Genomic DNA, 27,221 nt, shown 5'->3' on the forward strand with positions numbered 1-27,221 from the left:
TCAGCAGGATTAAAGAAAGAAGCGGCAGAACAGAGGGGCTACCAGGAACCGACACCCGGTCCCTCAGGACGAGAAGAGCGACGTCCACAGGTCAGCTCAAGCCAGGAGAAACCTCCAAAGAATAAAGAAACTCCAATCACCTCTCCCCGGGCAGTAGCGGTGCAGACAGAGGTGGAAACCCCCGTGCCAACCAGGTCACCGCGTGGGATCACCAGCCCGGCAGAGTCCATCGGCCTGCAGAGAATGCACTACGCAGGAGGAGGAGGAGAAGAGTCCATCATAAGGTTCCTAAGTCCAAACGGGATCAGGGAAAGTCCCAGAACTCCAAAGAAAACACCAGAACCAACTCAGCCGGCCTCACCGTCAGCAGAACCAGAGAGGGAAGGTGAGGGAGAAATCGCAGCTGAAAGTTCAGAAGACGAAGACACGGTGCAAAGCCTGACTTCAATCGATTACGAGCCTCCGGGAGGACTGACAGACCTGAAGAGGGGAAGCAGAAAAGGCAAGAAGAATGCACTGCCCCTTCTTTCAGTGTACACGGCTTCGCAGAAACTCGCCAGAGACGAACAATACGGGCCCATGACCACCAAAGACGGAAGAAAAGCCTATGTTCCAGAGGTCGGTCAAACAGGTTATGATGTTCCAGAAATATGGATGCACGACCTCGAGGGAATGAAAGGAACAATGGTCTACGCAACAAAAGGAGAATGGGCGAATTTTCTGATGACCCCGACCTACGGCTCCCTCGCAAGAGCCACGGAGCTGACGAGTAACTTTCGCACGGGCTTTGTGACAATCGTGTACGACGTCATGTTGCGATGCCTGAAGAAAGCAGCCTACAAGCTGGCAACGGAGAAAGAAAAAGCACTGAGGCAAGACATCTCGGACAGCGAAGACGAACAGCCACCTCAAGGTCAGGGCCTCGCACGAAGCAGCTGCCTCACCACCGCTGAAGAAAATGACTGCATAACAAAGATGCAGGCTTCTACCCAGAGCTTTGGTGAGTTCAAAAAGATCAAGGCGATGGTGGCCAACCGAGACCCAAAAGAATCAGTGCAAGAATATCTGATGCAGAAATGGCTTATGGTAAAAGCCAGCTCCACAAACGATGAGGCGAAAAGATTGTGGCTGGCCCATGTGACGGACCAACCGATGGGTCCCGAAGAAACCGCGGAACAGCACTACCGAAGATTAGTGCTGGAAGACTGCGAAGACGAGGAGTCACACATCGACAAGGCAAGAAAAAGCTTAGAAAAAGGGCAAACTCTCACCCAGGCGTGGTACGCCTTGCGACAGGCGATTCCGCCAGACAGAAGTGTGCAAGCCCTTAGGAAGCTGACAAAGGGCCTAATGAATGACATCGATTTCGTGACCCTAAACATCAACAAAAGTACCACAGAACAAATCCAAGAAACAGTAAGAAAGTGGGATTTGAAGAAAAAACACTTGAAAGAGAAAAAGGAAACCAGCCGAAGCCGCCGGCTCCCAGGCCCTCGTATGACAACGCGAGGGACCCGGCCCTTCACAGACACCAAGAAGGCAGCCAGGAGGATTCCAGAGGGGTCCGCAAAGCTACCAAGGCTACCAGCGTGAGCCCGGATTCCAGAGGGGTCCACAAGGCTACCAGCGAGAGCCAGGACCCCAGAGGGGTCCGCAAGGCAACCAAAGGGAGCAGGGTGCTCAGAGGCAAGAAGGATTCCAGAGGCAGGGCGTTTACCACAGGACCCCGCCGGATCAAAAACAGGAGGGGCCACGGCCCCCACCAGCCAACAAGAGCGGTTTTCTCTCTTCCGAGGATTACAACAAGCTGACAACAGAGCAGAAACAGGCCCTTCGTGTCTCCCGCATGGAAGCTGGGAGCGAAGGGCAGAGAAAGTAATGGCTAAGCGGGCGCGGGTCACAGTGGATCATGCCTATTGGGTGGGGGACGACATATACACCGACGTGGATGGAATCCCCTATCAGGTAGATACTGGTGCAGAAGTGTCGATGACCCGCAAATGCCTTGAAACAAAAGGACACCTGACTGTTCAACTAGCCGACGGAACCATCAAAAAGATTCCGTTTGGCGTCTGGAAAGGAGTTGTATGGGCTCTAGGACCCTACAATTTAATGACAATAACATACCTAAAAGAGCTGCATAGCAGCCCAGAGAATCGAACCCCAATACAACAGCGACTCAGAATCCTCGGGGCAAAACTAATCCAGATGGGATCATTATCACAGGAGTGGTACAAACCAGTGAACATTCCAGAAGTGACCAAGCAACAAATCGAAGACAGCGACCTTTCCCCGGGGGGAAAAGAAACGCTAGAAGACATACTTTCCAAAGCCGGAGTGGCTAGGTTAAAAAATGACTGTGGAGACATGGGTGCGAAGTACACCCACACCATAGAAGGGGGTGTACACCCGCCCGTCCGCCAATACCCCCTGAATCCAGGGGCAGTTGCAGAAATGGACCTGATAGTCACAGAGCTCAGCGAACTAGGAGTGGTGCGTGAGGAGCCAAATCCCATCACAAACAGCCCAATACAGGCAGTCAAAAAGCCTGAGTCATCGGGAGGAGGATGGAGACCTGTTATCAACTTCAAGGCCCTCAACCGCAGGACTGTCGCCAACCGAGCCAGCCTGATCAACCCCCAAGGGACGCTGAAAACACTAAGACTAAAAAGGTACAAATCCTGCATAGATCTGGCAAACGGATTTTTCTCGTTGAGGCTAGCCAAAGCCTCCCAAGGCAAGACAGCGTTCACCCACAAAGGTAAGGCATACGTCTGGGAACGGCTACCGCAAGGCTACAAAAACTCTCCGAATGTTTTCCAGTCGGCCGTAATGGACATACTTGACGGCCTAGAGACAACAATCTACATCGATGATGTATTCATTGCAGATGACACCGAAGAAGAACATCTGCAGAAATTGAGAAAAGTCACAGAACGCCTAACAGCGGCAGGCTTGAAATTGAATCTGAAAAAATGCCAATTTGGACGATTCCAAGTGAACTACCTGGGGTTCCAGGTCTCCAACGACCTGGGACTCTCAGACGGATTCCGGGAAAAAGTGGAGCAGATCGACCCGCCAACCTCGCTGAACGAACTACAGAAGGTGCTGGGACTCTGCAACTACGTTAGGGACCATGTCCCTAGCTACCAGAAGTATGCAAGACCACTGTATGTAAAACTAAGAAAAGAAAAGCCAGAAGACGCCCACAAGAAGTGGGAATGGACCGCAACGGATCAAAACAGTTTGGAAAATCTGCGGACAGCCATTAAAGAAGCTTTGCGGCTGGAGCCACGAAGCCTTACAACGAAGCTGGTGGCAGAGGTCAGTTGCAACGACGACGACGCAGTGGTAAAAGTGTGCAACGAGGGCGGGGGAATAGTCACTTTGTGGAGCTACACCCTGTCCTCCGTGGAAAAGAAATATCCAGCAGAAGAGAAGGAGTTGGCAGTTCTGGCAAGGTATTGGAGCACCCTGAAAGACCTTGCTCAAGGACAGGGCATCAGGGTCCTCACGCAAAGCCAGGTCCATCGATTCCTAAGAAAAGCCACGGTAGAGAGCACGAAGGCGACGAACGCGAGGTGGGGACGTTGGGAAGACATCCTGCTGGACCCAGACCTCGAAATCGGCCCTGCACAACCCGTGAGTAAGAAAAAGACGACACAGGACGAGACGCCATCCGAACCGTTAGAGTGGACTCTATACACCGACGGCTCGCGAAAAGGACCAGACGAGAAAGCCTACTGGGGCTTCATTCTCAAGCACAATGAGAAGGAGCGCTTCAGACAACGAGGCCAAGTCCCCGGCAGTGCCCAGACCGGGGAGGTGACAGCGATACTGGAAGGTTTGCTCGAGTTGGAGCGAAGAAAGGTGAAAAGAGCTAGAGTCATAACTGACAGTTATTACTGTGCTCAGGCCCTTAACGAAGACCTGTCCATATGGGAAGAAAATGGTTTTGAGAGTGCTAAAAACAAGAAAGTAGCTCACGAAAACCTATGGAGAAAAATAGCCGAATTGCGGCTAACAATGGAGCTCGAGGTGGTGCACCAGAGGGCCCACACGCGAGCAGGAACTCATTGGCAAGGAAACGAAGAAGTGGATCGTTTCGTCCAGATGAGACAAATTGTGTTTGTTGGGATCGAGAAGTGGGAAGATTTGCCCAAAGGATGGGTAGTCCCAGAAGAGAATGTGAAGGAGGTGGTGCAAGCAGTGCATGGAGCACTTGGACATGCAGGCACCGTTCCAACGCGAAGGGAACTGGAAAAGCAGCGACTCTGGATTCCTGAAAAAGAAGTCCGCAGAATCCTTCAAGACTGTGAGTTGTGTGGTCGATACAACGCAGGAAGGAGAGGACAAAGAGTGGGAGGACTCACCATTAAAAGTACCGTACCCTGGGGTTCTATCTGCATGGATGTGGCAGGACCCTTAGGGGTACCGGGTAAAAGTGGAGAAAAGTACCTGTTGGTGCTAGTGGACTCCATGTCAGGGTATGTAACCACAAAAGCAGTAAGAAAAGCTAATGGCAACAGTGTTGTTAGCATGCTGGACCAAGTCTGTGGCTACTTAGGGTTGCCTAAAGAGCTCAGGACTGACAACGGAACGCATTTTCGCAACGCAAAAGTGGACCAGTGGTGCCAACAGCATGGGGTAATGAGGATCTACTCTCCCCCATACACCCCCCAGGCCAACGGGGTGGTGGAAAGGACCATTGGCTTGGTGAAAAGTTGGATTGGGAAAAATGCCAACTCGAGAGAATGGAGCACTAAGACCCTGGAAATCGCCAAGGCCCTGAACGACTGCTACCGAAGTGACAGGCCCTCCCCTGCGGAGGAGCTGATGCGCCGCCCCTTCACATCACAGGAAGTGGGGCGGGGCTCAGAAGATAAAGAGCCCAAGCTTGAGCAAAAGGTGCCACTTCGCGTAGGACAGCGCGTCTGGATCAAGGCTCAGGTCGGTGCTTCTAACTCTGCAGTCAAAGCCAAGTACGATAAATCTGACATAATTGTCAAGATATTGGACAGTAATACTGTTCAACTCAAGAAGAAAGGAATCCAAGGAGTAGGGCAGCTGAAGCCAGTTCCGTACTAGGAGAAAACCAGGAACTCAAGAATGGCCACTAACATACAAGCTTTACCACCCTTTGTCAGAGTGGCCAATGTCAAAGGGGTGGTTAACATGAGAAGGAGTACTACGGGGCTCTGGGCAGGAAGAGCCCTGAAGAAGTTAGAATATGCAAAGAAAGGATTTCTCTCAGAAGAGAATGAAGGATTGACATGGAGAGAAATCAAGAATGATTGTGTGGTCTGCCTGCTGCCGACCACCCTTGACCTCACATGGCAGGGACCCGGAAACAAGAAACCAATCCGGGTCACAGGAAGAAGAAAATAATTTAACCGTATGACCCACAAACCAGTGAAGGTTTTGGATGCATATGTATGCGGTTTGTGTCGTATAGAGATGTCACCACGGTTGCACTTCGTCATCCAGTGGGATCTGCGGGGGACGAAGCTGAACCTTAAGGACTGTGTCTGCCAATGGGATGGACACAGGCTGCACCTCTGTGCGTCTTGCTCCGTACTCCAGCAGAATGGACTGCTGGTGCAAGCTGGAACAGCCGAAGGATGGCAGGTGAGAAAGTTTCTTCAGCCAATACAAACCCTGGCACCCGCCTCATGGGAAGGTGAGGGTGCTGCCGCTCCTGTTGATATATCACACGAGGAGACTGGGGAACCCTCGGCACCATCTATGAGCCCACTCGCCGGCGACCCACAAGAAGCAAGTGGAAACCGGATTGCTGGCCCCATGGGATCTTGGAGGGAGTTGGTGCAAAGGAACTGGCCATACAGCCCCGCTCAGGCCGAAGTTACCTACCCGCCCCTGGCTTCCGTACAGATCCCAGCGGCCTTTAGGGTCTTTCGCAGCCCTGATGCCCCAGGGTACGCAGCCACCGCAGCAAACTTACCCGATTGCTGCTTAGAAATGGCAACGCGAGAGGGGTGGCTGGGGCCCTGGGAACTAACAACCTGGCGCCTGTTAATCGAAGATGTGTATTGTGATCCAGATGTGCCAATACGTGAGCTAGACCCGGTGCCAACAGAGGCTGGTGCTCGCATCACGGATCTGGACGCCTTCCACCACACCGGTGCCAGGACCAAGGAAAAGAGTAAGATTTTCACGGTCACCCCAGAGGGGTGGCGGAGAGACGGTGTTATGCAACTACCGGGCTCTTGGGCGGCCAGAGCGGCAACGCCTACATGGGAGGCCCGCACAATGCGCGTCATGGTGAGGCTGAGAACCGTGATGGTCCCATTCGACGGTGCCTCCTCCAAACCCACGTGCAGATGCAAAAGGTTTAACCGCTTGGGCACGGAAGTCATTTTGCAAACTGCAGCGGGGTGGAAAGCCTCGCAGTAGCAGCGCTTAAGAAGCATAGTTGCTAGAAAACCGGACCTTGATTGTCGCCATACCAACCAAACAAAGAAGGGCGGGAACTAAAAAGAGACTCTCCGTCTCTCCGCGCACGACCAAGGCCATATCTGCAATTGCCAAACGAAAGAGTCTATTTGGACAGACCCCAACGAGATTTTGCATACCGAAAAGGACTCTGTGGATCCGGCGCTTATTTCTGCAGCACTGGCGAATATGAGCGCTCCCCGGACCTGACTGTACCCGGGAAGGTGGCTTTACTGACTAATTTTCGCACTGGATGGGAACTCCAGTATGACAGAGCCATGGTCCGGTGGACCCATCAATGGCTGATGCAGCCAGTCCTCTGTTGTCCTGACCTGTCCCCCTGGATCCTGAATACCGCTTTCATCACTGTAAAGGGTATACTGCTGAAGTTGCGGTGGGGTCCTAACTATGCTGATTATTTGCAAGACGAATATGTTGATCTTTGGCTGGGTGAGAATTTGATCTGGACCACCAGCCCGGTCATGCAGCGCCGCATAGCGCTCCACGTGCAAAACCGCGAGCGCTGTGTAATTGAGAACCAAGACATGCCGTTGCGTACGGTGAGTTACCGCCTGCCAAGCCTCGGCCCACCGGACCCGGGCCTGCGCATGAGGGATTTGCCTCCTACCAGGTCGCGGAGTTGGATGCACACACAGGTGAATCGCTCAGATATGTGGGCTAGGGTGACGGAGCTCCAGATGGACGACGGTCAGCCATTATACGCAGCTCTCGCTCAAGTCCGGAACCTTGTCAGCCTGGAGGACAGGACGGCGTACGCATGGATTGGGTTACATTCTGATGTGCACGGTGATTGCATTGGACCCCTCCCACGCCCCTCCTCGTTGGTCGTCACCTATTACAAGTGGGTGTGGAGGGGGCTGGACTTCGGCATTGGCCGACACCCATCGGTTCTATATCACCAGCTCCTGAAGGGCAGGATTGTTCAGTACGATCCTGACTCTCCCCCGCGCCTCAGCTCCGGCTGTCCCGCTCCACTTCCGGCCGTGATACCGGCCATCACACTGCAGAATCCGGGACCATGGATCTCCCACTTCTACATGGGAGGGTTCAAGAATTTAGGCGATCCTCAACCTTTACCCCCGTCTCATTAAAACGCCCCGGCAAGCGACTGGACCAATCAAGTGAACGACCACGGAATGGAAAACGACTATGGATATGCTTAATGGCTAAAGTAGTAGTAGTACTAACAGGACTGTGCATTGTCCTGGCTATACTGTACTACTATGGTAGTATCCCATGGGCCCTCACTCATGTAAGGGTGTCCTACACTACCACAAAGAAGTTCGACCAGACATGCTGGACGGTCGCCTCTGGAACGATCGTTCTCTCCCAACTCGCTGGACAGAAGAGCACCTCGCCCCGGTTGGACCTTGAGGTTGGGTCTAATGCAACCGGTCAAGTCCAAGAAGGGGGTGGGACGGCACCGAACCTGACAGCTACCATCATCGCGTGGATGACTATCTGGGAACAGAAAATCAACGACACGGGTGAAGAAACAGACTGGGCAGGCGTATTCCAGAAAGTAATAGAGAATTCGACATGGAGGATAGATGAAGTATCTACGCTGGGAGCGGAGATGAAGATTACGGTAATGATGAAGAAAGCAGAAGAAGAAAAAAGGGCACAGTGTAATTGGATCTACCCCGAAAACGGTGTCCCAGGCTGGTACTGTTCATGGGCATGTGTCTCATGGGCAGAGCAAGGGAACGAGGGATACTGGAAACCCGAGGTAACCTATGCAGCGAGCCACCGCAATGATACGTGTTTGGTGATTTTACCGGCAGAAGGAATGTTCTGGGGACACTACAATCTCACCTGTGAGGCCACACAACCGCGACGTAAACCACGGCGGGTAAAGTTAAAGTGAGGCCACTAGGTAACACCACACTAGGTAACACCACCGACTGCCAGCAGAACAACATCACCAGCCGAGCCGTGAATGTCACGCAGGAGGAGGAAGAAGAAGAAGAGGAAGTACAACCTACGGCTCCAGAGGACAAAGAAGGGCAGCCGCCGCCGCCACGATTCAGGTCGAGTGACAGTCTTCGGAGAAATAGGAGCAGGAAATGGACGAAGCATTGTAAAACAAACAAGCTCCCTCTCCTAGATAAGTGCTTCTGGAATGTGTTATTTTATTGCGAAGGTCAGAATTACTTCGTAATAACTCCGGTTAACAAACCACAGTATCAGGCTCATAAGTACATCTATCTACCCCAACCTAATGCCCGGCACGAGGACTGGCTCAACAACACCCTGCCATGGATATGGATAACCCAGCTAACGCATTTCAAAGGGGCCTTCACGGAGGGATACTCCAGAGCCAGCCACGGCCTTTTGGGACCTAGGACGACCGACATGTATGTACAAAAGCTGCCGAAACCCGAGGATTTAATGACAGCCCCAAGAGGGGATTTCCAAAAAATTGACACTTGTGTGACCACCAAAATGTTCAACGCTCTGAATGGAACAGAGTATCTAGCCGACGGCGCCTCCCCGAGATGCACACTCTGGCAAGAGTGGTACCGGGCTTGGGGAACGTGGCTATATGACTGCACGGGCCTGAAGACGAACCAGACGATCAAAGGAACCCTGCAGGCATGGAAAGAGGCCCACACCAGGGATGACAGCTCAACCTGGTGGGGCCTACAGAAGGATGAAGTGTTAGAATGGGTGGTGCCATGTCTAACTCAAACCACAAACTACTGGGTGAAGTATCAGTACCTGGCCACAGTATACTCGAAAGAAAGAGACATCTGGCCTGGGGTTTGGAGCCGACCAGAACCATATATAGGCCCGCGGCCCTGGAAGATGGAATGCAACCGAGGAAACACGACCTGCAACATCAGCCTGGCCGGGGGACATTGTGAGACTGTGCCAGGATGGAAAGACCATTGCCAGACCCACTATGGAGCAGAATATGAAACCCACGTGCAAGAAGTAACCTGGGTGAAGGATAAAGAAAAGAAATGGAGACGGTCAGGGCCTCTGACCAGCAGCTGTACCAACTTAATCCTGGGCCATCGCATGAAAGACAGAGTGAACGTGAACGGCCAAATCATTCCCCCAGTAACCGACCCTACAGTCTTTCTAGCTGAGGGCCACGCCTTCAGGAAAAGCCTCTGCGAGGGTAAAGAAGACAAAGGATTTGAATGGGTAGGGGCTAACCGCCTCTATGGGAACGGAACATGTTACGAGCCAGAAGAACACTGGCTGAGTTGCGGGAGCGGCCGACGAGAACACGAGTGCAGTTGGATCGAACTAACAGGTGCCTCCATGGTCGGGACCGCAACCATCGTAGTGGAAGAATTGGCAGGGAAGATTGGAGAAGGATTCACGGTCATAAAGGGCTGGATGGGGAGTTTGTTCTCCTGGCTTTGGCCTTATTTGTTGATGATAATTGGAATTGTGATCGTGGGCCTAATAATCTGTGCCGCCATTAAGGGCGGGGTAGCAGCCACTGTTGCCTCGTGCTTTAAGGGGAAGTTGAAGGATAAAGGAGAAGCGAAAAAGGGACTCCTCCCACGGAGGAGGGAGGAGTCCACCCACCTATAAAGGGTGAACCACTGGAGCGCCATAGCCATTGCAGACCCGGAACCTCAACCAAGAGCCTCATACTGAAATAAGAACGAATAAACCTAGAAAGCCAAGATGACCAACGCGACCAACACCACAACCACTGAACCTCCAGACATGACCACCTTCGGAGTGAGTATAACTGAAGCATTACAGAACTCCTCCGACGCAGCACGCAGATGCAGGCCAGTGATTCGATTAACCGAACTGGACTTTTGGGTCCTTGAGATCATATGGTTCTTCTACTGTTGCATGGGCAAATGGTCCATAGATCAGCCACTAAGAATACTAGCCCTAGCTGTAGGGTGTCTGAAAACAGGAATTGAAAACATCTATCGAGGATCGATGTGGCTTACCCTGTCCTGGTTCGCTACTTACCTCCTGGGGAGAGTCCACATCGACTCCACTCGCTTCGGTCTAGTAAAGGCCGGAATGGTGATCATCTGGATGGGAATCGACGTCGCTGCAGTTTTCTACAACCCCCTGAAGATGGTCTCGGCTATCGTCGAGGCCATGCTGGCGTTTGCGGCCCTGGCGTATATCGTGGTCATGACCATGGCTATAAAAGAAAGAGGAAGAGGGCGTTGGCTCCACAAGATCGGCGCCATTGCTCTTTGGGGCATAGGTTGGGGCATAACTGTCGCCATCTACTGGGCGGGTTCTGAATCATCAATCGGGATAGCAGCTTGGCTCATGATGTATGAGCCTCTGTTTCCAAGAAGGAATGGGCCTACAAGCCCAGGCCTAACACCTCCTCCAATGGTGTTGGCGTCTCCATGGCTGCATTCTCTGGCTGAAAGGCGCTCTACAAAGCGCTCCAATACTGAGAGGGGGCCTTAAAAAGAATGAAAATAAGACCACCCCCTGCTTGCTACGCTTGGCTTGTAAAAAATGCGCTGAAAAATGTAATAATTAATGAAGTCTTTGTGTTCAACATCATTCAGGCGGAGGCCCGCTGTATCTGCTGTGGGATCCCCCCGGAGCAAATATGGCACCTGTGGGAGGTAACCCAAGCCCTATGGTGCACCCAGTGCTACCTGGGGCAATTCCCGATAGGAGCAGCCAGCGGCCTCTTCTGAAAAGGAAGTACCCCTTATATGCCTGCAATGAATGTGGTCGACTGTATGGAATTAGAGGCTAAGGCAAAACCCGTGTGGAGTTCCGCTGGGAGAACCCCACCAGGGGTCCTGCTCTACAATGATGGTATATACTGCCCAGTATATACAAAAATATGGGCGTACCCTGATGGCATCCGAGTGTCCACCACCCACCTCACCGATGGCCGTTTCGTCGTCATTGGACCACGCCTGCCCGCCCTGCCGTATCCCGTACCAACTCCAGAAGAGGATAACGACGCAGCAAGCATCACGGGTGTGGAACACCGAGATGTGGGTAGCCAGACAACGATCGCAGGGATAATACCAACTCTAATGGGGATGTGGGGATACGACGAGGACTGCGGCGAGCTGGTGGAGGTTATCCCTGAAGGATTAGCGGTTCATCGCGGGTCCGAGGACAAAGCATCAACCAGCCCAGTCCCTACCCCGGCCTCCCTCTCCCCAGACAGCATTCTGGACCAGAATGTGTTAGCCCTGGTACTGAGCCTGGACGAGCAGATGAAGGATGCCAAAGATGACAACGCCCTCCTGGATTTCCAGCCACCAGGCCTGGATGGCCTGATGGTGATCGACAGCTGGCAACACGAATCAGAGCCGGAGGACGACGTTCTCATCATCACCGCCGAGGACGACGATGAGTTCTTAGAGGATTACTTGGGGCACAATGCGGCAGCCTGAGACCTCAAGAAGGGGGTGTCAAGAAGAGTTGACCCCTCAGAGCTGCCTCGGTAACATGTGAGCACATTCAAGGGAGAGTCAGGATATAAGAGCACAAAGCATATACTCAGAATAAAGTGTAATCAAAAGATAAAGTGTATGAATTATATAACGAAATGTTTAATCAATATGTAACGAATGTTTAAATGCATAGAGTGATTTAACTATTGTAATAAGTGTTTAACAAATGTTCTGTGTAACTGGAGCTGAGATAGAAATGTATAGTCAGAATGACTTGCGATAAAAGTACTAGTCAGAATGACTTGCAAAAATCAGAGGCAGATGTTATGGGTGGAGTTAGGAGGAGACTGTTGCAAGAGATGAGTCAGAGGCAGGAAGCCTGGACTTGTCCGGACTTGTTCAAGAACCCAACGCCCTCTCCAGAGGGAGGGGGGATGAGATCATGTATTGAACAAGGGGGGCCAATAGAGCCCAAATGATGGATAAAAGGAGACATTTGCAGGCAGCACACTGGGATTTCAACACGGGTGCCGTCCAAGAGCACTGAGGGAAGATACGGACGATCGTAACTGATGTATTGAGGACTTCGTCTCTGTTCACGGAAAGAAGACCGCTGTTCGTGGACAATAAGATTTAAAGACGGAGGTTTTCCTCTCCCCACTGCTCGACTCTTAACATCTGGACAACGGAGAAGACGCAGCAGCCCGAGAAAGACTTTGTACTGAGTTTTGAGGACTGTTGAACGGACTCCGTTGCAGAGCAGGAGGACCGAGGGTCTGGCCAGACCTTCGCTCCTAACAACTCCAAAAGAACCTTTTCATCGCACCATTGAACATCCAGCTCCAACCGAGCCGTCTCGGCAACTAAAACTAATGAGTATAATCGAAGAAGAAAATTAAAGTAACGAATCAAGTGTAGTGACATTTTATGTGAGCTGTAGCTTTAACCCTTGCATACTAACCAAATATAACCTGCAATAAATATCTAATCTGCATTTAAAGTAAATTTCTCAAGTGCATTCATTTGCTCAAGTAGTAAAAAGTTCCTCGTGGCAGTAAAAAGTTAAAGCCATTGTATGTCTAACAACTGAGTTCTGAAAGGTTATCCTAGAGACCGAATCCACTTAACAACCCCTTACGGTTTTAGAAAGAATTAATCCTAGCCGTTAAAACCTAACCTGGCATTTACCAAGAGCACGGATCCATAAGAGGGAAGCTGCCATAACCGACGCGACTGGTGGGAGCGCCCGGGGCCAGGACTGGTCTCTCGGCCGAGTGCGCTCTGACCGGAGGAAGCAGGGTAGACGTTGGGAGTAACGGCAGTTAGCGGAGCCAGGCGAGTTCCCTCGCAAGAACACCAGCTCGACAATCTTTTAATAGAGAGCTGAGTCAGTAAGTAGCCCCGTATCGGGCCAGAAGTACCCCAGGATCTAACACACCCCTGTTCTGATGTCTTTGCACTGGCTTCCTGTCCAACAAAGAATTGACTTTAAAATCCTACTGTTGGTTTACAAAGCACTGAATGGTTTAGGGCCAAAATACATCTCTGATCTGCTGCTACCTTATGAACCATCCCGACCCCTCAGGTCGTCTGGGACCGGTCTACTTTCTGTTCCCAGAGTCAGAACTAAACATGGAGAAGCAGCGTTCAGTTTTTCTGCTCCACATATCTGGAACAAAGTCCCAGAAAGCTGCAGGTCTGCTGAGACCCTCAGCTCATTTAAATCAAGATTGAAGACCTTTCTGTTTGCTGCTGCCTTTAATTGAACCACGTTCAATTAATATATTAATCAATTTCCTGCATTTCTGCATTTCACTACTGTATTTTATTTCTTACACTGTTCTTAATTGCTGTTAAATCTCCTTTTCTTTTGCCTTATGTTTTGATGCTTTTAATGGTTTTAAAAGGACTGCACAATATATCGCCATTTCCTCCGGGACCGAGTTCGTGCAAGGCGTACACTATAAAACGCAGATCGGCAGAGATCTTTTCCAGACGTGGTTTGTGTGCGAGTAATTGCAGAATTGCGGCAGTGTATGGTTGATTGCGTGCAGCATAATGTCTCAGGGAGACATCAATTATTGTTTCAATGTATGTTTTAAATCTCCTTTACTTTTTACTACTGAATTTTATTTCTTATGCTGCGTTCACACCGGTCGCGTTGATTTTTTGACGCACTGCAAAATCGCGTCCAACGCGCCGCCGGTCGTGTTCACACCAAACGCCGCAAAATCTCGTAGCGCCGGAGAGGGGGCGTGGTTTATCGTCCTGGAAGCCGTTCACCTGGCCGCCATTTCTTTCCGCTGTCAACCATGAAAGGAATAAGGACAATTGCTGCTCTGTACGTGTTGTGGAAGTCCCTCAAACGTCGGAATGCCAAACGCCGTCGTCTCTGGGTCCATAACAGCATCCGTAGGCGCACACAGCTCGGTGAATTTCACAGACTTCTTCAGGAACTACGTCTGGATGACTGCCGCTTCCAGCGCTACATGAGGCTAACCATTAGCCAGTTTGATGACCTGTTGGCTCGGGTCGGTCCCAGGATTTCTCGACTGGACACCTACTACAGGCGTTCCATCTCAGCTGCGGAGCGCCTGTCCGTCTGTCTCCGGTGAGTGGCAGTTCCATAAAATGAATTAATGAAAGAATGAAATAAGTTCAGGCTTTGTCTGTCCACAACAGGGCAAGGAAGCCACTTTAACATAGTTTTTCTGAATGGAGTTTGGATCCATGATGGATCCGAAGTCCGACAATACTCAAAATAACGTAATCTAACGAAAATCACCAGTATTTAAGATGTTTATTATTCATGACAGCAGCTGTGCAGTCATATCAATAAAAAACGACTTCTATTAGCAGCTACAGTATCTTCAATAACTCTGTTAAATTGAATGTTCTTCTGTGCTGCAGATATCTTGCTACTGTGAAAAAATCAATGCGACCGGTGTGAACGCAGCTTTACACTGTTTCTTTAATTGTTTTTAAATCTCCTTTTCTTTTGCCTTATGTTTTGATGCTTTTAATGGTTTTATGTGAAGCACTTTGAATTACCTTGTTGTTGAAATGTGCTATACAAATAAACTTGCCTTGCCTTGCCTCAGTAAACATTGTAAACATGAGTTTATGTCTCAATCTCTAGTTTCAAGTCTTCTTCAATGCAGCATGATGTTCATTTAGTACATTATGGTCCATTTAGAGTCAAACAGACCATAAAGCAGGGGATGCTTTAGGGCGGGGCTACCTTCTGGTTGACAGATTGCTCCCACGGCGTTGTCTGGTCTGGGTGTTGTCCTGTTTTCATCTTTGTATTTTCACTTCATTAAAGTCAATTGTCACAGTTTGGTTACCTAAAATGTCTTAAAACCTAACACAGTCACAAGTAGCTTTGATGGAGTCTGAATTGTGCCACCCCTTTCTTTAACCACTGAGCAAAGCTGGTACACACAGTCACGCCTGCTTAAAACAACCACATTCATCTACTGGACACTGAGCAGCTCCACTGGAGCATCAAGGGCCTCAATACCTTACCCTGGTGGGTATGAGCCAATCACTCTCTAATCTTTCTATTCCACCGATATTCATCAGAGAGGATCAAACTGGCAACCCTCAGGTCTAAGAAATGCTTTTCTACTATCACTCCCCCTGCTTCCTGTCTCTGTCTACTTTGAACCACTAATAGAGGTGCAAATGTGCTGTAGGTTTGAGATGCTTTCTTCTGGATCTATTAAAACCTTTGAAATAATTGAGCTAAATATCTTCTATAGCTATGAGAGAGTTTTCACCATGTAATGTAAAGAAACAAAGGCTCAACTAATCACAATGTTTTAAAGACTCAGTCCCTCTTGGAATCTTGAGCTTCGTTTATCTCTGTTCACCCGAGCTGCTTTTCAATAGTTGAAAATCTCACAGTTCACATTGTTCCCTTTTTACAGAAAGCCGTTTCTTTAAGACACTGCCAGTGTCTTAATGTTTATACACTGTAGCTTTGATACTAAAGATGGCATTCTGGCTCCATCTATAGTTTATTATCCGTTAGTGCATACATGTTCAGCACCCTGGAGAGCTCAGTGTGGAGTACGGCGAGTTCAATTCAACATTCTTTCCCCTAAGGCGGGGTATTCAGTTAAAGTTCCAAAAGGTCCGGACCATTACAATCTTATCTAACTTGCGCTATGTAGTGCCATATATATATATATATATATTCAAGAAGCCTAGTAGTAACAACGTCTGTGTAGTCAACGACTGTCAAATCAAATAAATAAAGTACACATCAATTATAATTTAACAATTATTATTCTCAGTTTTCTAATTTTACTGGATGGATTATAAATAAATGTTCTTATTTCAAGTAAAATAAGGGCTGCATTAAAAAATAACTGACAAAAGAAACCTTTTCAAAATTGTGCATCTTAAAATGAAGTACTTCATTTTAGAAAAATGATATTATTGATATTGGGCTCTTAGGTTTATTTATTAGGTGTCTTCATTTCAGATGTGAGTGGGTATGTTTGCTCAAAGAGTTCTTTGTCTCGTCGTGGCGCTTCACTGGTTTTTAACTACCCGTGGGAAGAATTAACCTATAAGAGTCTGTTCATTCTTGGTTAAAGACTCTGGTCTCTTTGACCACTTCTCTCTCTTTGGAGAACATCATGTGAAATAACTTCTCTGACTCACGTAATAATTCTCCTGCTCTTCTTCTTCCTCGGTCTCTTTCCTCGTCTTTCCTCAGTGTGTGTACATCTCACTCGAGTCAGGAAACTTGTCAGAATACCCATATTTGATTGGCTGTGCTGTATCACGTGGTGTGTTTCCTGGACCACTGAACAAGTGCCGCAAAGGCTGGAAAAGCGGCGCCGGTTAAAATTTAATAATTCTTAATTATCCATCGGTTTTAGGTCCTGGGTCCGGATCCGGACCGCGGTCCGCCTATTGGTGACCCCTGCTCTAGAACCACAAGTAACCCTGAATTCAGGGAGCACAGCTCTCTAGTAGGATAATATGGTACTATAAGCTCTTTAAGATATGATGGTGTCTGACCAATTAAGACTATTTTCAACATATAGGACAGCATCTAAAAAACAGTGAAACAGTTGTTTGTGTGTTTCAGGGGTGTTCATACGAAACAAATATTTATGCTTAATTTCGAACTCACAGAAGCAGGAATACCTGAAAAACAGGAGTCAAGTTTAAGTCTCTGTTGAAGGTGATTATTCTGACAGTATCCAGATTGATAGTGTTGGTACTGAGCCCTCAGATGATTTCAGTACAGAGGACTTGGGTGACTCTAGTTCCAATGTTCAGGATTTAAATGACTTGTCAAATAATGTTGAGCTCAAAGTTGCCTCTCTCTTACTGAAGCTAGAACATATTTATCTTGTTTCTAGAGTGGCTGTTGATGAACTTTTGCAAGAGTTTGATTATTTAATAAGGACTGCTTCTGTCCCTCTTGTCCATCAAACCATAGCTCAGCACTTAGAAAATGGTAACTGTCAAGTAGATGAAACAGTTCTGCAAGAACTAACATCAACTATCCACTGCTTGGAAGCGAAAGACAAAACATTTTAATGTTGTAGAACCTATAGAATTTGTACTTGATTCACAAAACAGGAAATCCTTTCAGTACGTTTCCATACTTAAGTCTTTACAGCAGATCCTAAACTGTCAAACTTTTCTGGATAAAGCAATCAATTTGAAATCTCCCCATCAAGTTCAATCTGATGAAATTCAGTATAAATCCTTTCATGATAGTGTTAATTACAAATACAATTTGCAATTGTCAAAGGAGTGTGCTATTTCACTTATTTTGTATGTAGATGATTTTGAAATCTGTAATCCACTGGGCACCTCCAGAAAAAAACATAAAATCTTTGGGGTGTATTGAGCATTGGGGAACTTACCGAGTAGTTTTCACTCATCACTGTCCAATATATATTTAGCTGCACTTATTCATAGTGAGGACGTTAAGTGCTATGGTTATGACAGTGTATTGAAGCCCTTAGTAGATCTTACTATATTAGAACAAGGACTATTTATTGCCAAGTTGGGGAAAACTGTGAAAGGTTTTGTTCATTGTGTTGTAGCAGACAATCTCGGGGCCCACATTATCGTAGGTTTCTTGGAAAAATTTTCAGGTAAATATGTTTGCAGATTTTGTACAGCAGAAAATGTAGACATTCAAACAAAATAAATCAATTCAGGAGCATTTTGTGTGAGAACCGAGGACATTCATGTTTCTCATCTGAAAGCTATTGAAGAAAAATCATTGGATAATCATTTGTGTAAAAAGGAAGTGTGTGCTGTCAGAACATCTGTCATATTTTGACAGACGTTGACAGAGTTTTCCCCCAGATATAGCTCATGATCTCTTTGAAGGCATTATCTCTGTTGAGCTTGCTCTTTGTCTGTGTTAATTTCTAAAACTTATTTTACATTAGCAGTGTTAAATTAACCCATAACATTTCCATTTAAGTGGACTGATAAGACAAATCGTCCTCATCTTGTGCCAATCACCTATGCAAAAAAAAAGAACAATTGGAGGAAATGCACACGAGAATTGGAGCCCACTGAGATTTCTTCCTCTCTTGATTGGAACCAGAGTTCCTTCAAACGAACCAGCATGGCAGGTCCTTTGTGAATTTAAGGACATTCTAGAACTTGTTGTTGCACCTTTTCACACTGAGGACTCTATTTCTTATCTTGACTTCAAGATATCTGAACACAGGACAGTTTTCAAAGACATTTTCCCCCATGAAATAATTCGGCCCAAACATCATTACTTGGAGCACTATCCACAGTTGATACACCAGTTTGGCCCCCTTGTTGGACTATGAGATTTGAATCAAAACATAGCTTCTTCAAAAGAGTAATCCGTCATACAAACTGTTACAAAAATGTACTGTACTCGTTAGCGCAAAGGCACCAATTTCAGACTGCATATAATCTGTACATGTGTAGATTTTCTAAGCCATTTTTGGAGGTTGCTGATGTTTCAACACTTCCCCTTGATGTCATCAATGAAGATATTGCACTTGCAGTAAACAGAAACACCCACATATGGACAATGTGAACCTGGCAAAAAATGTATCCTACAACGGCTTCAACTATAGGATTGGAATGGTGGTAGCCAGTGGGTCGCTGGCTGGACTTCCAGAGTTTTGGGAAATAGTTCATATGATTGTTCTACAAGAGACACTCATTTTCATTCTCAAAAAAGTGGATGCCTGGTACTTGGAACATTATCGCGCTTATGACTTGGTCATATCTACTCCTAAAGAACTACGGCTTGTTGGGGTGCATGAACTGACAGATCCATATCCTTTGGCTCACTACATAGTTGGTGGACGTGTGTGAGTTAAATAGGAATTTTAGACTGCAGTACCAAGACAGAGACTTTGGAGATGCACTAGTGAACTTGACATCTACTGCAGAACTTGAGGATTTGACAACTCAAGGTCATCCCAATAACTGATGATTGCAGCGAAGGATTTAATATCACTGCCTCTAATGAGTCAGTGTGTGTCACGGGAGTTCACAGGTAGGACCCAAACGCAAGACCACAGGAGACAGAAGTTATATTAACAGGCTTTATTTAGACTGTGTGAAGGTGTGGAGCCCGTGGTCCGACACCCGAGTGGCAGATCGATGGTGTGAGGCCCGTGGCTCGACACCGGAGGGCTGGCAGCTTGACGGCGAGTGTAGTCCGTTTAACACAAGGCGGGCAGAGCGGCGGAGTGTAATCCGTAGACCACAAGGAGGGCAGAGGATGCCACGGGGTTTCAGCGGGTGAAAGACTGTACGACCTGACAACCCCAGGCTGCAGGACCAGAGTCTATATAGAGACAGGAGACTCATTAGTGGGCCCTGAGTCTGGTGTGTCAGGCTGCAGGAGGTGATCGGCTGGAGTGTCCTCAGCTGTGCACAATCAAGGGTGCGGCCATGGGAGGTGTCGGGTCAGACAGGAATCCTGGATCCTGACAGTGTGTACTCAATCAGATGACACAGAGCTCCTGTCCTCACCCTCCAGCACTGTCTCTACAATAACTCAGATGTGGCCAAGAGTGTTTCCGATACCAACGTTCTCCTATGACACTGAACTGCAGTTAGAAAAGGGAAATCTAGTGCATAGGTCAAACATGACAAGATTGTCAATGAGTTCAAAATTAAAGTCAGATATCCTGGAAAAGGTAGCTGAAGAGATGTTTAAGTACAAAGCCTACCCAACAGATGCTGACTTCAGTGACGTGGCTGAAGCACTAATCAAGAAGCACCCATGCCTCTCTGTACCTGTTTCGTACAACTGTTGCTATGGGTGGAAGCAGGTGGAAGACAAAAATGGGCAACTACTGTACTCAGCTGAAGGGCATCAGGTGTTCTGAACTGCTTGTAAATTCATTCAAGTCCAAAGCTCCAGAAGATGCATTGCCAGTGTAGCAGGTTGGAAATTAAATGCTACATGTTAGTTTTTATTAAAACAGACCCCCCACACTTTCTTAACTTGAGTTATGATCGAATGCGAATGCAGTTAAATGTTTTGTAATGTTGTAACATGATTGGAGATGTGTGATGAATGTAGTTAGCTATATTTTGAACCGCAAAACTGTCCCTGACCGTCACCCTCTTCCACGCATCCAGGACTTGCTGGATAATCTCGGGGGATACTTGTGGTTCTCAATACTCGATCAAGGCAGTGCTTACCACCAGGGCTTTGTTGATGAGAGTTCCAGACACCTGACTGCATTTAGCACGCCTTGGGGGCTGTATGAGTGGATTCGACTTCCCTTTGGCCTTACCAATGCTCCAGCAGCATTTCAAAGATGCATGGAGGGAGTCCTTGATGGTCTAAGGCAGGGATTCCCAAAGTGGGGTGCGCTCACCCCTGGGGGTGCGCGAGCTGCCTCTAGGGGGTGCGCGAGAGGAAAAGTGTAATGGCGGTCTGATGGTGTAATAATATTAAATATAAAAAAAAGAATGTAATTTTAATTTAAAAATTGTCAGGTGGGACATCTGAAGCTATCAGTCGTAAAAGAGGAGAGGGACAGAGAGAGAGAGAGGAATCGGAGGCGAGGGGAACGGAGAGGTGCGTTGGGGAGAGACCGGGAGAAGAAATCGAGCCAGAGTCAGAGGAAGATGAGACGGAGGAGACCGAAAAGGAGGAAGGGATAGCACAGACAAATCGGGAGCACATCGGCCCATCGCGGAGTCAAGGTGAAAAAAGAGGAAACCAGAGTGAGCATCAGACTGGGAAAAAAAGAGGAAATATGATGAAAAGTATCTGTGTCTGGGCTTCACTTGGATTGGCAACGCAGATTCCCCAAAGCCACAGTGCGTGGTGTGCAGCGAGGTTCTGGCTAACAGTCTGAAGCTCTTATTTACGTCGCCACCTGAACACCAAGCATGCCAGTGCAAGTCAAAAGCCCCTTACATTGTTTATATCCAAATTGGAGGAGTTACAAAACAGCCAAAAACAACTGCAGTCTCATTCATGTGTTGGGTCTATGAATGACGCACTACGGGCTTCATATCTGGTTACAGAATAGCGAGAAAGGGGCTACCGCACACAATCGCCGAAGACGTGAGCTTGCCAGCTGCCAGAGAGATGGTGGGATGTATGATTGGGGAGAAAGAAGCAAAAAAGTTGGACATGATCCCGGTGTCCAACAACACTGTGTCGCCGCATCGATGCTTTGTCCGAAGACATCCTGGCTACATTAGTCGCTCATTAATTGTAAATTAAATGTGATAATCTGCCTCTGAGCCTGTGCGTGTGTGCTCGCCATCCGTATTGCTCTTTAAAAGTGACGCCTTGTGTCACTGAAAGTTATTGAAACTTTGTTGCAGTGTTTCAGGGCGTTTTCACACCTTCAGTTCGTTTGCTTTGTTGCAGTTGCTCCTTTGTTCGGTTTGTGTTCACACTGCAACATTTAACAGCGGACTAAATCTTGTAAACAAATGCCACGCGCGAGCAAACTGTTCTCTCATTGGTCCGATTCTTATGCGGCTATGAAGGCTTAAAAGGCTCTGTTGCTTCTTTTTTTTTTTATTAAGGGGGGGGGGGGGGTGCGCGAACGCGGTCGGGATGTAGAAGGGGGTGCGCGGCCTAAAAAGTTTGGGAACCGCTGGTCTAAGGGATGAGTGCTGCTCTCCATATTTAGATGACGTGCTCTGCTTCTCCAAGACCTTTCATGACCACGTTGACGACCTGAGGCAGGTTCTTGGCCGCCTTCGAGAACACTGTATTAAGTTACGCCCAAAAAAATGTGAGAAGAACTACCATCTCCATTCTGGCAAGCTGGAGTTCCTGGCCTTAAAGTGGGCAATCTGCGATAAATTTAGAGATTACCTCTATTATGCACCCACTTTCAGCGTGTACACGGATAATAACCCCCTTACTTATGTTTTGAGTACGGACAAGTTGAATGCAGTTGGACAGCGTTGGGTGGGTGAGTTAGCAGACTTCCATTTCACCATCAGATATCGCCCAGGCAAGTTAAATGCAGATGCTGACACCCTGTCACGATATCCAGTACCACTTCGCACCCACCTAAAAGAGTACACAGAAACAATGCCCCCAGATGTTGTCTCTGCCATCTGGCAGGGGGACAAAGCTATGAGGGACAGTGATGTGCCATGGGTGGCTGCACTACAGCTGCATCATGATGCAGATGACACACTTTGTGAAGGCATTCCGGTTATCACTCCAGAAAGTGTTACAGCGGCTCAGAAGGAGGATGCTCCCATCTGTGATGTGATAAACTTAAAAAGGAGGATGGAATCCTAATGATAAAGACAAGAGAAAAATGGGACGAGAGAATCGTACATGAATGGAACAGACTCACACTTGACAAGGGAATACTGTACAGGCAGACAGGACAACGAAAACAGTTGGTCCTCCCCAGTAATCTGAAGTCGACGGTGCTAAAACACCTGCATGATGATATGGGGCATGTCGGCGCAGACAAAGTCATCCACCTGGCGAGAGAGAGATTTTATTGGCCCTTCATGCAACGTGAAATTGAAGACTACGTTATTCGTCAGTGCCAGTGTGTTAAACAAAAGTGGCCAATCATTCCAGAGAGAGCGCCCATGGGTTCAATAACAACCAGTGCCCCCTTTGAGCTCATCTCCATCTTGAACGAAGTAAAGGTGGCTATGAGTACATTTTAGTCCTGATAGATCACTTCACTCGCTTTGCACAAGCCTACCCGACCAAGAACAAGTCAGGCAGAACAGCAGCTGAGACAATCTTCTATGACTTTATTCCACGCTTCGGGTACCCTGAAAAGCTACATCATGATCAGGGCTGGGAGTTTGAGAATAGTCTTTTCCAGAGACTCTAGCAGCTTGCAGGAATCGCCCACTCTCGAACCACCCCCTATCACCCGCAGGGAAATCCCGTTAAGCGTCTGAACAGGACACTTCTACAGATGCTCCGCACTCTGCAAGAGGAGAAAGGCAGAGTGGAAGGATCATGTACGAGACATGAGGGAACAGGCTATTCACCGTTCTTTCTCCTGTATGGAAGAGCCCCACGTTTGCCTTGTTTATTTGCTCTTTGACCTGAAACCTCAACAAGCGCCAACGTCCAGACAAGAGTATGCGCAGAAATGGGCTTCTCGCATGCAGGAGGCATACAAAATTGCCTCAGATAACAGTGGGAAGTGCTCTGCTAAGGGGAAGAAATACTATGATCGGCATGGTATTGCAGCCTGGAGATCGGGTGTTTGTCAGAAACCTGTCAGAGAGGGGTGGGCCAGGCAAACTTCGTGCTTATTGGGAAAAGAGAATTCATCACGTGATCGAAAAGATTGGAGATGGACCCGTGTACAGAGTTCGGCCAGAAACTGGAGATCAAACCCTCCATGTCTTGCATCGTAACCTGCTGTTCCCTGTCAATGACTTGCCCTTGGAACATGATGAGCAGAGACCATGTGCACCCAAGAAAAAACAAAAACAGAGAGATAATTAGATAAAGAACAGTGACACAGTGGAGCAGGAGTCTGAACATTCTGATGATGAGGAACAACACACATATTGCCTCAGGACCATACCTGTGTATGAAAGAAAGAGTCAGACCCCCAAGGCCTGAAGCTAAACCTCCCAGTGAACTCAGTGCTGTAGCCTCAGAGTTCCAGCCAATGAGACAAGCGACAGAGACTACTCAAATACAGCAGCCACCTGAACCTGAGCCATTTGCGGCGCAAGATTCAGTACAGCTGCCGGTACCGGCTGCTACACCACCAGCTGAGGACCTACCGCATGAACCAGCAAGGAAGGACACTATGGACGATGCAGATTCAGAAGAGCAGACAGACAATAGTGAGCCTGCCACAGGGCTATTTGATGAGGAAGCGCCACCTGTGAGAAGGTCAACTCGAGCAATGAAACCTACAGAAATGCTCACCTATAACCAACTCGGACAACCTTCATTTCTGCCCTGGAAGTTAGGAGCAAATCTTATGTTTGCCTGTGTCCCCTATCCCATGCCATTTTACCCAGCTGTTCCTGAATCCTGTTACTACCCTACACCAGAATGGATATGTTGAACATGTAACCACGTACACAGTGACAGAAAAGACATTCAGTTTTGAAATACAAAAGACTGTACTCTGACTGTTAGACTTTGTAGACTCTTTACCTAAACATTACTTGTGATAGTTTGGTTTCAGATGTCCGGAGACATCTCTTGACGCAGAGGAGAGTGTAGCAGGTTGGAAATGAAATGCTACATGTTAGTTTTTATTAAAACAGACCCCCCACACTTTTTGTTAAGTGTTGAACTATTCTAACACTCTTCAGACTGTATATCGAGGTCATACATGATCACGTCAGTACATGGTGCTTTGGTGCTGCTGTGGATCCATTAGAGAGAGCGTAGCTTCAGGCTCCGCTCATGCGCAGTTTTCTGTCCGTAACTTGAGTTATGATCGAATGCAAATGCAGTTAAATGTTTTGTAATATTGTAACATGATTGGAGATGTGTGATAAATGTAGTTAGCTATATTTTGTAGCTAGTTGTTCTGACGAACGTTGTAATGCTATCTAGCTAGTTCTGTCCGTGAACTTCAGTGTTACACTGTAGCTGTTAAATGTTAGTAGAACTGGATGTGGAATATATTTGAATTCAGGTGAATTTGTTCACACCATGTTGATGTAAATTGTGAAATGTTATGATCTGCAATGCAGCTCAGAATAAAACCAGCTCTGGCCTGAGCATGACGCTAATGGTTGTCCTCTCTCTGTATTAATCCACAGTGAGATCAGTTGGCTACACAGTGCTTCCTAGCCTGTGTAACCTTTGCTGCCGGTCCAGATTTCCCCTAGGTCTGGTGCCGGTAACACCAGCAAAAAATGTAAAGAAACCTAAGAGGGGAGAGGCCAACCACATTCCTGACATTCCTACTGGAGAGACCTCAGACAAATTGGAAAATGAGAGACTGTCACTTTTAAGTGAGGTGAAGAAGCGAAACAATCGTGCAGTGATAAAGTCCAAAATGGACAAGACTTTTAGTGCGAAGATGGGAAATTGTGGAAAAGGAATTGGGAGTGGAAGAGTTGAACGAGAGATGGCCTGCATTGTTCTCAGTGGATGAGGTATGTGACTTTTTAACCCTTAGATGCATAAGTGGGTCAAAAATGACCCGGTGAGGTTGTTTTCTTGAAATATCTTCGTAATGAAAAATTGCTATCATTTCATATTCCAGGTATTCCTCAAAAAACATGTTTTTGATATAATGCCATTTACATTTTTAACTTACCTTTCATACATTTTAAGAAATTGTAGTTTTTGTATTACTACCCTAAGCTTCCATAAGTGGGTCAAAAATGACCCGCATGCATTTCTATGGAATCCAATGGGAACCTTTGATTCTTATCAACTGTGGACCACACAGACTATATCAGAAGTGTCACCCCTCAGGAAGATTATTTTACACAGCAAGAGCTGATACGTGTAAGTATTATCTTCATATAATATTGTGTGTGTGTCTTTCATGACTGTTATTATTATGTATTAACAAATTAGCCTACTTTATAACAAGCTAACACTAACTAGCTAACTAAGATAGCTAACATTACTATATGTATTGTGCGTGTGTGTGCGCGTGTCATTCATGATTGTTGTGTGAAAGAGTGTTATTATTTATCAACAAATTAGCCTACTTTATAACAAGCTAACACTAGCTAGCTAACATTACTGTGTGTGTGTGTGTGTGTGAGAGAGTGTGTGTGTGTTTATTCATATAGCTACATATTGATCGATTGAAAACATTACTCTTATGTTTCCTCATACAAGGTGTCATGGCTGCTAGATACACAGCTGAAATGGTCCTACAGATGCTGGATGATGGAGAGGCAGTAACGGGGTTGGACTCAGAGTGTGAAATTTCTGATGATGAGGACCCAGACTATTGTCTAGGTGGCAGTGGCAGTCATCCACCTGGAAATCCAACTGAACAGGATCAATCTGACTCAGAATATTCCTCTCCTGTGTCCTCTGAAGAAGAAAGTGTCCAAATCATGTCCAACAGAATGAGTCGGAAGGGCTCTTACTGGAGCGAGTTACCTCCCACCCAGGGCAGAACAAAGAGCCACAATATCCTCAGAAGTCGGTCAGGGCCTGCACAAGGGCTTAGCACCACTGTCTCACCAAAAGATGCATGGGAGCTCTTTATCACTGATGATATAATACAAGAGGTGATGAAGTGCACAAACTTGGAAGGACGGAGAGTAGCAACAGCTAGAGGAAAATAATTGAAAAATGTCACCAAAGATGAATTCATGGCCTTCATTGGATTGACCCTGCTTGCAGGAAGTGAGAAGAACTGGGATGTATCAGTCAGTGAGCTATTTGGGAGTCCTCTACATCAGGGATTCCCAAAGTGGGGTGCGCGAGCTGCCTCTAGGGGGTGCGCGAGAGGAAAAGTGTAATGGCGGTCTGATGGTGTAATAATATTAAATATTAAAAAAAAATGTAATTTTAATTTAAAAACTGTCAGGTGGGACATCTGAAGCTATCAGTCGTAAAAGAGGAGAGGGACAGAGAGAGAGAGAGGAATCGGAGGCGAGGGGAACGGAGAGGTGCGTTGGGGAGAGACCGGGAGAAGAAATCGAGCCAGAGTCAGAGGAAGATGAGACGGAGGAGATCGAAAAGGAGGAAGGGATAGCACAGACAAATCGGGAGCACATCGGCCCATCGCGGAGTCAAGGTGAAAAAGAGGAAACGAGAGTGAGCATCAGACTGGGAAAAACAAGAGGAAATATGATGAAAAGTATCTGTGTCTGGGCTTCACTTGGATTGGCAACTCAGATTCCCCAAAGCCACAGTGCGTGGTGTGCAGTGAGGTTCTGGCTAACAGTCTGAAGCTCTTATTTACGTCGCCA

At 47.5% G+C, this 27,221-nt stretch overlaps 1 protein-coding gene across 1 annotated transcript in view; it reads left to right on the top strand.

Moving 5' to 3' along the window:
• Positions 1–27,221, top strand: part of LOC306787342 (uncharacterized protein) — a gene marked incomplete at its 5' end in the record, with an annotated part of 128,583 nt that overhangs the window by 23,694 nt on the left and 77,668 nt on the right. The window contains one exon of the mRNA XM_079282459.1: positions 195–385. Within this exon, the coding sequence (XP_079138585.1) occupies positions 195–385 (191 nt within the window). The remainder of the gene's footprint in view (positions 1–194; positions 386–27,221) is intronic.

The sequence above is a fragment of the Melanostigma gelatinosum genome, assembly GCF_949748355.1.
Source record: "Melanostigma gelatinosum genome assembly, chromosome: 13".
NCBI classification, from domain to species: domain Eukaryota; kingdom Metazoa; phylum Chordata; class Actinopteri; order Perciformes; family Zoarcidae; genus Melanostigma; species Melanostigma gelatinosum.